The sequence below is a fragment of the Sander vitreus genome, chromosome 17 (assembly GCF_031162955.1).
Source record: "Sander vitreus isolate 19-12246 chromosome 17, sanVit1, whole genome shotgun sequence".
NCBI lineage: Eukaryota > Metazoa > Chordata > Actinopteri > Perciformes > Percidae > Sander > Sander vitreus.
Window position 1 is genome coordinate 5592489 of NC_135871.1, and position 10415 is coordinate 5602903.

Here is a 10415-nt window from a genome sequence, read left to right on the forward strand (position 1 = left end):
GCCACCGCTGCTGCCCGCTGGTCAAACTAACCTGTACGGCGGGCCACAGCAACCGTAGGTGGTAGCTCAAGCTTGACGTGCTTTGGTGATATTTTAATTCTGCTTTATACAATGTGCATATGGCTTTCGACTTGTCTACGAGCCGTCCGGGAGTTTTGGAAAATAAAAAGCGCCATTCAGGATTTCATTGCTGCGGTCTTTCTCCATCATGCCTGCAGCCTGCACATAGACAGCATATAAGAAGCCTGCAGCAGCAAGATGTGTTACGAGGAGGTGGCAGCTTGATGATAAGTAACGGTGCTGCAAAGGGTCAAAATAGTAGCCTGTTAGGCACGACGCAAAGCCGAGTGAAGTGTAAAATAACATAATAACATGCGATTAAAAAAAATGAATGGCATTGCGTCAGCCCTTAATCACATCGCGATTAACGCGTTAACGCTGACAGCCCTAATATTTACAGTTTGAATTTCGTCACGCCACTTATATTACAGCTACCCTAAGGTCTTACAAAGCTAACACTTGTGTCTGATTTCAATTTAATGCATTTTTGTGAATGTGAGGGGTTTCGTTAGCTGCTAGCGTCCCTTCAATCCTATGGGTAAAGATTGTGGCTAGCTAGCTACACTTTCGGCATAACTATAGTATATTTACACTTTGAATTTCGTCACGGCATGTATATCACAGCTACCCTAAGGTCTTACAAAGCTTAGCTAACACTTTCGTCCGATTTCAATTTAAGGCATTTTTGTGAATTTCAGAGTTCTCGTTAGGAGGAGGCAAGCTAGCGCTCATCGATAGCTCCATCCAGCACACTCACAGACAAGAGGCATTTATTTCCCCGATCGTTTGTTTAAATAACTCAACACACATATCCACTATAAGATTAACTGGAACCTGTGGTAAGAGATTGCAGGCGTAACAAGCTCGCTGACCGCACTCTCACTCACACACCAGCCATTTAGCAGGAAGAAGGGAAGGAGAACAGCGCGCTGCAGGCCCTAGAGCTCTGTCAGGGCAGCGGCGTTTGGTAGTCCAGTAAACCTGAAATGGTGACCGACACACAGTTGTTGTAAAGGAGGGTCTGGCGAGTCATCACAGCATTCCGGGATGGGAGAAAAACGTACTCTGGTTTATTGGCATTTCTTTAAACCAATCATAATCGTCTTGGGCGGCGCAAAGCGTCATATGGAGCAACGGTGCCACTGCAAAATATATAAGAAGGAATTTCTTTTGGTGGAACGTGTACATTCAAAAGTTGTTTAAGTCGTGCAACAGAAAACTCAGATTAGACAGTCTAGCTAGCTGTCTGGATTTACCCTGCAGACATCTGAGGAGCAATGTAACACTTTGGCTACGGGGCAATTATGCACCGTAAATCTACGTCTTGACTTGTGGAACACAATTGAGAGAGTTTGTTGTACTCTCATGCCCTTCATCTAAAATGCATGTTTGATGCTTTCATATCTCAACACTTTCAATAACATTAGGTTGGAGAGCTAATTTACCTGTTGTGCCACAGACTAAAGAAAATTACACCACCCAAACTAGCAGTCAGTCCAACCGGCGCTGTTCATAATGCTATATTTGGTGTATCAAAGACGCTAGCAAAGCAACACAGTACAGAAAATAAGCAGAAACACCACATAGGTCGGACCACCGTGTTTAACTATATATATCTTTAAACGTTACAGTTACGGCTGAAAATGAAAGGTTTGCCAATCTCACATATCTCTGCTATTTAAATCATGGCTATTTGTCCATCTGGAAGGGATTTTTGTGTTAGCGTGACGTCAGGGTGATTCGGTCTATACAGAAAGCGTAGTTTTGTGTTGTCTAAAGATTTTCAATTAAGCATTTTAGAATTTTGCCAACAAAATGTCAAGCTACACATTACACAGCTTTCATAGACGTTACCTTTGGATACGGACAGGCTGAAGTTGTGGCTAGTTGTGCTAGCATATAGCTACAAATAGACTACTAAGATTATGGTCCATAAACTGCGCCAGGACTGTAGTGACCATTTTGAACTGGTATTGGAATGACTACGGCCAGCCAAAGAGGAGAATAAATCCTACACCAAAGCACATTTTCCTACATAAAAATGATGCTCCAAGAGTGGAGAGCTGCAGACAGAGCTGAGGTAAGCTAATGCTATTAGCTAAAGTTACTGTGTTGACCTGGCATCAATAAGTTACAAACAAAAGCATGGCAGAATAACGGCAACTTATCCATCTTTCCATAATGTAGTCAGACACTTCTAATAACAATCTGAGTCTGTCAGTGGCAAAACCAGCTCTTTTAGTGGACGTACATTGATGATCCCTATTGTCCCATAGATTACATTGCAGCCTGGTTCGCGGCTGTCAGCTGCAGGGCTCTCGCTCAATACTGGACCAATCTCAAAAAATGTTGATCACATTAGTCACTTAGACACAAAAACATGGGAAAATAGGGTGCAAGTTGAAAAATATAAATTTCCCCTTTAAACCAAGGTCATCTACAGTCCCACTGTGGCTCAACACTGACAGTCTGAACTAAAGGCAGCGATTATGTGAACACACAGTTAGAGTCTGGGTGGACATTTCATGTGTGTGAACTTAGCAAACAACAAGTGCACTAAATGAAGAAGCCATTCGTTTTAAAGCACAAGCTTGTAACTGTATCTTTGAAGAAGAAATAACAAAAGTATTAAGTGTCTCAGATTGGGTTCATGTCTCAAATTTGACCAGGAGTTGAACACTAGGTTGTGGGTCTCTGTTGATGTAGTTTGTTAGAAGCTAGAGGAGTATAACTGTAATAATGTGTATGAACAGTGTAATAATAAGCCTTACATCCATCATTTCAAAGCCAGAAGACACTGACTCAGTCAGCCCAGATCATTTCATTTCTGGTATAACTTTCTGTACATGTAATGTTGTTCTTTATGGGTAATGAATGACTTATCAATGGAAATATAAGATAAGAGTTACCCTCTGCCTACCGTTGTACAGACTCTGATGGTGGGGAGCCAGCTCCTCTCCCGCTGCCCTCCTCTGCACCCCGTCCCTGCCGGGGGAGCCACTGCTATAGGTCCCTTTGCCGTGCTCCAGCCCGGTGCTGTGCTGATAGTGATGGTGGTGCCGTATAGACTCTGGACTACCCACAATCACCCGGCCTTTCCTCAGGTGCTCAGGCGTTCCCATGCCTGCCAGCTTGGCCTCAGGACTCCCACAGCCTGACCCCTGCCCCACGGTAACCGACCGGTGTCTCTGACTCAGCTCTGGGCTGGACTTGGCAGTGCCCTTCCCACAGCCTGCTGACGCCTGCCCGGACATCAATAGCTGTTTGTGGGCTACTAGGTCAGAGCTGCAGGGTTTAGGGTGGTAGTCACATGGCAGCCTGGTGGGCGACTTGCTGTGTTTCTCCGGGCTGTGTCCCCGAAGGCCACGGGGTTCCACGTTGGTGAGGGACCCCCCGCGGGGGCGGCAGGACTGGGGGAAAGTGTGGTACTCTGGGGTGGAGCTGTGCCTCCTGCCTGTTGATTGGCACACATCGGCAGGTTTCTGGGCGTGCTCAGAGGAGACACCTCTGGATCCAGGGCTGGCGTTGGAGCCCACGAGAGGGGGTTTGAGGTGGGGGTTGTCTGGGCTATCAGTACTCCCCGCGCTGGAGGTGCTGCTCCCATCGCCGACGTCCCGCAGCAGGCCAGGTGCTGGGACACTTCCACCTAGCTGGGACAAGCTGCTTTGACTGTCAATGGAGCTCCTACGGCCGGGGCCTCCATGCCCGCCCACACCTCCACCGCGTCCCACTCCCCCTCCTCCAGCCACGGCCGCGGCCCTCTCCTCCTCCAGCATGAGGCACACCTCCTTGAGCTCCAGGTTTTCCCGCATGACGTCCAGCTGCCGTTGCTCCAGCTCCTTCAGCTTCTGCAGGTAGATAGCCACCTCCTTCCTCATCAGGCCCGCGCTGTAGCGGCCCAGACGCTGCCACTCCCGCGACACACGCTTCCCCTTCTGCCGGTCGTCATCCAGGAAGCAGCACAGGTCCCGCAGCTCCTGGTTGTCCTCCTGCAGTTTCTGGTTCACGTCCTGGTTTACATAGGCACACACACACACAGACACACACACGCAGGCAGGCACACACAGACACACAAAGCAGCACGGTGAGGGATTACATGCACATCCCCGCTGAGAGTGATCATTCAATGAGAAGAGTGTTCCCATCATGCAGTTCTGTGTATGTGAGGTGTTTCTTGTAGAACTGAAACGATAAGTCGATCAACAGAAAATGAATCTGCAACTATTTTGATAATGCCAAACCCTCTCTAGTTCCAGCTTCTCAAATGTTAAGGATTTGCTGCTTTCCTTTGGCCAATTTGTTTTGGACAATTGACAAAACAAGCCATGCCATTTTTGCTTTAAAAAAAAATGCCAACAGTTGCCGATACATTTCTATCAATCATCTTGATCAATGACTAATGATTTCCGCTCTAAATGAAAATATCATTAGTTGTAGCTCTGTTTTCTTGAGGATGCCTCAGAACTAGGAATATTTTTAACACAATCAATGTTTTGTCCACTCCTGTCTAACTGATGGCTACACCAGCAAACATTTCCCTATTTTTAGGGCTGTCCTCCATTTAAGAAATTCTTAGTCGACTAACACGTATGATTTTGTCGACTAATCGATAAGTTGATTTAATCGACAGATCTGTAAAACTGAGTTTCTCCACAAAGAATCATGTAAACAAACATCTTTAAATCTTGTGTTTACTAGCGGGGTGCTCATATGTTTCTTGGGAATACGTCATTTAGCATGAAAAAGCATTTAAAAAATGACTAATCGACTAAAGAAATCTCCGAAACGACCAATTAGTCAACTAATCGACAGAGAGGGGGCAGTCCTACTATTTTTGGACCAATATAGGTATATATGGCATTCTGTCTATCCCATATGCAACAGGTTTAATGGTTTCAGTATAACCTTTATTATTTAATGACCATTTTGCCCTTAAAACCCTTGTGTTGACTTCGGGTCACATTGACCCATTTTAAATTTTTGTTTTATATCAGAAAATATGGGACGTAGAAATAAGCGCTGAAAAAGTGTAGAAGAAAAATCAAAGAAGAAAAAGCAAAAACAAACTGTAAAAAAAGGCGTCAAAAACGTTAAAAAAAGTGGTTTTTTTCAAGGTTGAAAGGAAGACAACACAAGGATTAACAGACAATCTGTAAATGTGGCCATATATTTCAGACTGCGTCCTCTCTTACTGATCCTGTACAGATCCGTGTCGGCATGCCCATTACACACCTGTACTGAAACCGGCCGGGAACCACCTCCCCGGGGCCCCCCACCCATCTCACCTTTAAGCTTCGTATCTCGTTCAGGTGCTGCTGGAGTCTCCGGTTCACCTCCCGCATCAGATTGCCGTGCTCCACGATGGCGCTCCTGTTCCCCGCCTCTGCCCTCCGCAGCCGCCGCACCAGCTCCTCTTTGCCCCACTTCAGCAGCTCCTCGTCACTGATTTTGGAGATGTCCTCTGGCGGACTCTGTGCGCTTTTGGACTGCTGCGGCTGATGTGCGCCTCTCTCCATCATTTTAAACTACACAGTGGAGATGGCAGAGCAAAAGTACTGTGTTTGGTGAATTTCAGAGAACAAGATACCAAACCAAGCCCCATAGAAAAATACACCCGTGACAACTCTGATCCAAACGCTGGGTTCCCCCCACCCCTTTTCTTATGTCCGTGGTATTACATGGCTTTCATTTTGGCTGTGCCTCTGTCTCTTCCCCGCCCATGCTGCAGCTCCGATATCCGCCCGGTGTTCTGCTGCTATATCCCCGCTGCTGTTAGAGCGTCCGTGTGCACGCTGTGTCTCCGGCGGATCCCTTTGGACGGCTTGGCGGGGCGGTTGCTCTCCAGGTGCATGCCGGCCGGCCTGCCCTGCGCACTCCAGCTGCTCAGTCCGCGCTACCACTGTCCAACCGCCGGGGAGGACAGGGGGAGGGAGAGGAGGGGGAGGACTGCAAGGGCAGGTTGCAGGTACATAGTTGGAGAGCCAAGATGGTAAAGTGCGTTAGTTAGTGTGGAGAACAGAATCTCCCTTCTCTCCTCGTTCCTTCAGTCTCTCTCTCTCTCTCTCTCTCTCTCTCTCTCTCTCTCTCTCTCTCTCCTCTCTTCTCTCTCTCTCTCTCTCTCTCTCTCTCTCTCTCTCTCTCTCTCTCTCTTCCCCCCCGAACGCCTCTTTGTCCGATGGCGCCATCTGCTGTAGCTGTAAGGGAAATGTGTCAAAGTTAAGGCCGAATCCGCGCTTCCCCCCACGTTTTTGCCACTTTTATCCGATGCTTTTTATAATACATGCAATAATACAGTCAAAGATATTAGACTAATAACAAACTAAACAATTCTCATTTTCAAGTTTGACACACCTGCATGTGTCTGCACACGTTGTGCAATAGTGGCCTGTGTTTGAGATGATATACCAGTTTGTAAATTGAGTTTATAATGAGGGATTGTCACTGCTGTGTTACTAGTGTTAGGCTACTTAAGGGCTGGTATCTTTATAAGCCTTCTCTTGGCTTCTAACCTCATCTGCACAATGTTTTTACTTTGGAACAAGCCGTATTGTTCTTTTTTTTAACAATTTGCTATTAAACTAAACTAAACTGAATGAGCAATGTTGGCAGATACAACTACTCCGTTTCTCCTGATTGATAGATGAATGTGACTTTAGTAAAACTAGGTAGGAATAATATATATACTATAAGTTTAATATATAAAGTAAATATATGCATAAGTATATAAATATAAATAAGTCATTAATTGAAAATTTACAAACTTTACTTTGATTACAAATTATGAAAAAAAGAAAGTACTCGTTATGCAGAATGGTTTCATTTAGAGTATTACTGGTATATATGTCAATATTGTTTTATTATAACGAATGCATTCATGCATGTGTAAGTAGCATTGATCTGGGTGGAGCTAATTTGAGCTAGTTAGTTAACTAGGTACTTTAATCTAGGCTATGATGTTACTGTAATGTATTTTGATCTGAAATGTAGTGAGCATATAGAATGGCATAACTTGGAAATACAATATTCAAATAGGTACAACCTACCTATCTGGGGCACCTGGATAGCTCACCTGGTAGAGCATGCGCCCCAATGTACGAAGGCTCAGTCCTTGTCGCAGCGGCCACAGGTTCAACTCCATGTGGCCCTTTCCTAAAATGATTATTTCCAAGGTCATAAATGAACTGTCAACCTAAAAAATTGTCGGGTTGCAGTCGTGCCGTTTTTCACCCCTCTCTCATTACATTCTAATATACATATTTTAATATTAAAATTTCTGTTTCTTTTTACTATTCGAATATACTGTATATTTGAATTTAGAATATATTCATTAAGGGACTTCCGGTATGCTCTGCGAGTGGTGAGACGCATGTGGGAGCCGCTCTGTGAACTCGACTTTTTAAATATATTTTTAGCGAAGCCTACCGTTTACTATTCAATTCTTATTGTCTCCTATTGATAATCGACTACTTCTGCATGTACAAAATGCCACGAAAGTGACCTAAATCCGACTCAGAGCAGACAACTGAAGCTAACGCTAGCGACCCCAACGGTAAGCTAGCTACGGCCACTGAAACCCCGGGTCCGTCCACGGGGACTGAGCTCACCGCCTTGATCGAGAAGTTGCTAACTACGACTGATTAGGAAGGAAATTTCCGAATTGAGGACTGAGTTTCTTTCAGAACTTCGTAAGTCACATTCTGCTCAGGTGGGCACTATCGAGGACCACGAACCAGAATAGTGGCTATGGAGTCAGCCCTTACCGACTTGACCTGCAGCCTCCAAAATGTTGTGAAGCGGTGCGCTGCTTTAGCCACAGAAAATTAACTCCTCCGGGAGAAGACTGACGACCTCGAAAACCGCGCACGGAGAGTGAACCTCCAGGTTACAGGCATCCCCGAGGGTGTGGAACAGGGAAGACCCTCTGATTTTATGTCATCCTTTTTCACCACTTTGTTTGGAGAAGGAAAAGTGTCTCGCACTCCGGTAATTGCCCTCTGGTAACGTGCGCATCGCTCCCTCAACCCAAAGCCCGGTCCCAGACATCCCCCTCGGGCAATGATAGTCTGCTTCCACCACTACCGAATGAAGGAGGAGATACTTAGACTTTCTCGTACCGAGCGGGACATTATGAACTTCCAAGGTTCCTCCATCCGGATCTTCCCCGATCTCTCGGCTGAACTCGCCCGGCGCCGTGGGAAATTTAAGGAAATGAAAGCTCAGCTCTACAACGCAGGCATTATATTCCGTCATATGTATCCCTGTAAGCTGGTGGTTCGGTTCCAGGACAAAGAACACGAGTTTGACAAGCCTTCTACCGCTACAACCTTTTTCACCGACAACATACAGCCGACGCTAACTTCCCGGTAAGGCAACCAGCTCTTCCTGCCCAGTTGATGGAAACAGCGGACACTTTCTTTGGACTGCCACTTCGGTGCAATCTGGTAAAGTGTTGAAACGTGGTGGCTCACTATCTTCCTATTTAATTATATGAGCGGATAGACGAGAAATTTATTTGAGGGTCTTACAATGTCTAATTTATGGTACTCATCAAGACCCACTTGTTAGGTTTGGAAATTGTATTAAAATGATCATCTGACTGCTTTCTCGGACACCCCTTTATCACATGAAAAATTACCTTTGGGTGTTCTGTAAAATAGGCCCGCTTCTGGTCAGCAACTTTTTCTTAACCTTTTTTTTTTTATTATTATCTTTTTTTTAATTCAGGCATACTTTTTAATGGATGTAGTGGTCTCCGGGGCTTTTCCCCCCTCCCCCTTGCTTTTTTCTAATTAAATTCATTATTAATACATTCAATTAAAAAAAGGGTCTGTTGTCTGTTTTCTCAGACCTTTATACATTCCGAGACATCCTCTCTACCACATAGACAGATTGAGACATAGGCAGATTGTTTTGGCATCTCACTAGACTACAATTTTGCTGCTTGATATTTGATATAATGGAGGCTCCACATACAGTGCTTCTGAAAATCTCATATATGTTCACAGTGCTCTCAAGGCTAGATTATCCTTGAGTAAAAAATCCTGTTGGAAATGGGTAACTGCACTATCATGGGTTTCCCCCTTTTAGTGTTCGGGTTTGTTCTGAATGCCCCATGTTCCCTGTTCGCGGGCATGCTTTTTAATTTTTTTCAAATGTTCTTCCTCATCTGTGGCAATATTTTTCTATGATTACTTTTTCCCTCTGTGTTGTTATTTTCCTCTCGTCTCTAGACCTGTCAGTTAGATATCAGATATATTGTCCATATTCCCACACACCCTCCATATGGCAGACAACCAAGTGAACAAGACGACTTTGGCCAGGGGAGGAGTTGTGAATTTCTTAAACTGGAATGTGAAAGGCCTTAATTCCCCAATTAAACGTAATAAGATATTTAACCATATCCAGAACTTTAATGTGGACATATTATATCTACAAGAAACACACCTTAACAACTCATCATCGCTGTCTTAAAAGGCCCTTGATCTCACAGCTTTTTCACTTGAAGTTTGAGAATAAAGCCAGAGGTGTTGCCATCCTTATCCGAAATAATGTACAATTTAGCCCCTCTACCATAATCGAGGATCCACTTGGGAGATTTGTGATTGTGTCTGGCCTTCTGTACTCTTCTAAAGTTATACTCTATAATGTATATGCTCCAAATTGGGATGACCACCAATTTATAGCTAAATTGATATCACTCCTACCTGATCTTAACTGCCACTTACTTATCATGGGGGGTAATTTTAATTCCGTGCTGATTCCCTCTCTGGACCATTCTTCCCCCAGATCAGCCGCCATCTCTCTCACTGCTAGAGCCATCCAATCTTTCCTCGACAGTTACGGCATTGCTGATGCGTGGAGATTTTTACACCCTACCTCACGTTAGTACTAATTTTTTTTCCCCCTGTACACCACTCTTTTGTTGACCGGAAAATTGTATCTAACATTGAGTCCAGTTCATATAAAAGCATTCTTGCAAAAGCAAAAGCAATCTCTGATCATGCACCACTGTTAATGGGCCTGCATTTTCATGAGAAACCAACTGGCTGTAGGCCATGGAGATTCAAGCGAGACGGCCGCGGGGGACGCACGACAATAACGGGATGGCGGAGGTTGGGTTTAGGAAAAACCCTACTGGGAAAGGGTGCCTCACACGCCGGGAGACGGCCTCGGGGGACGCGCGACAATAACAGGACGGTTGTGATTAGGAAGACTATGGGAAACAAAATGCCACACACAGGACGCGAACTCCGCTCACCCGGGTGAAAGTCCTGTGTTGTTTGACCCATCCACCACCCTGACCAAACTCCCTGTGCGGATTTTCGGCTCTTTATACTACTCCCTACCATTTTTGT

At 45.1% G+C, this 10415-nt stretch overlaps 1 protein-coding gene across 1 annotated transcript in view; it reads right to left on the reverse strand.

Moving 5' to 3' along the window:
- LOC144532780 (uncharacterized) overlaps positions 1–5576 on the reverse strand; it is a 77058-nt gene extending 71482 nt beyond the window's left edge. Inside the window, exons 1-2 of the mRNA XM_078273717.1 lie at positions 5346–5576; positions 2981–4070 (exon numbers count right to left, since the gene is read on the reverse strand). Of these exons, the coding sequence (XP_078129843.1) occupies positions 2981–4070; positions 5346–5576 (1321 nt within the window). The remainder of the gene's footprint in view (positions 1–2980; positions 4071–5345) is intronic.
- Positions 5577–10415: the final 4839 nt, after the last annotated feature.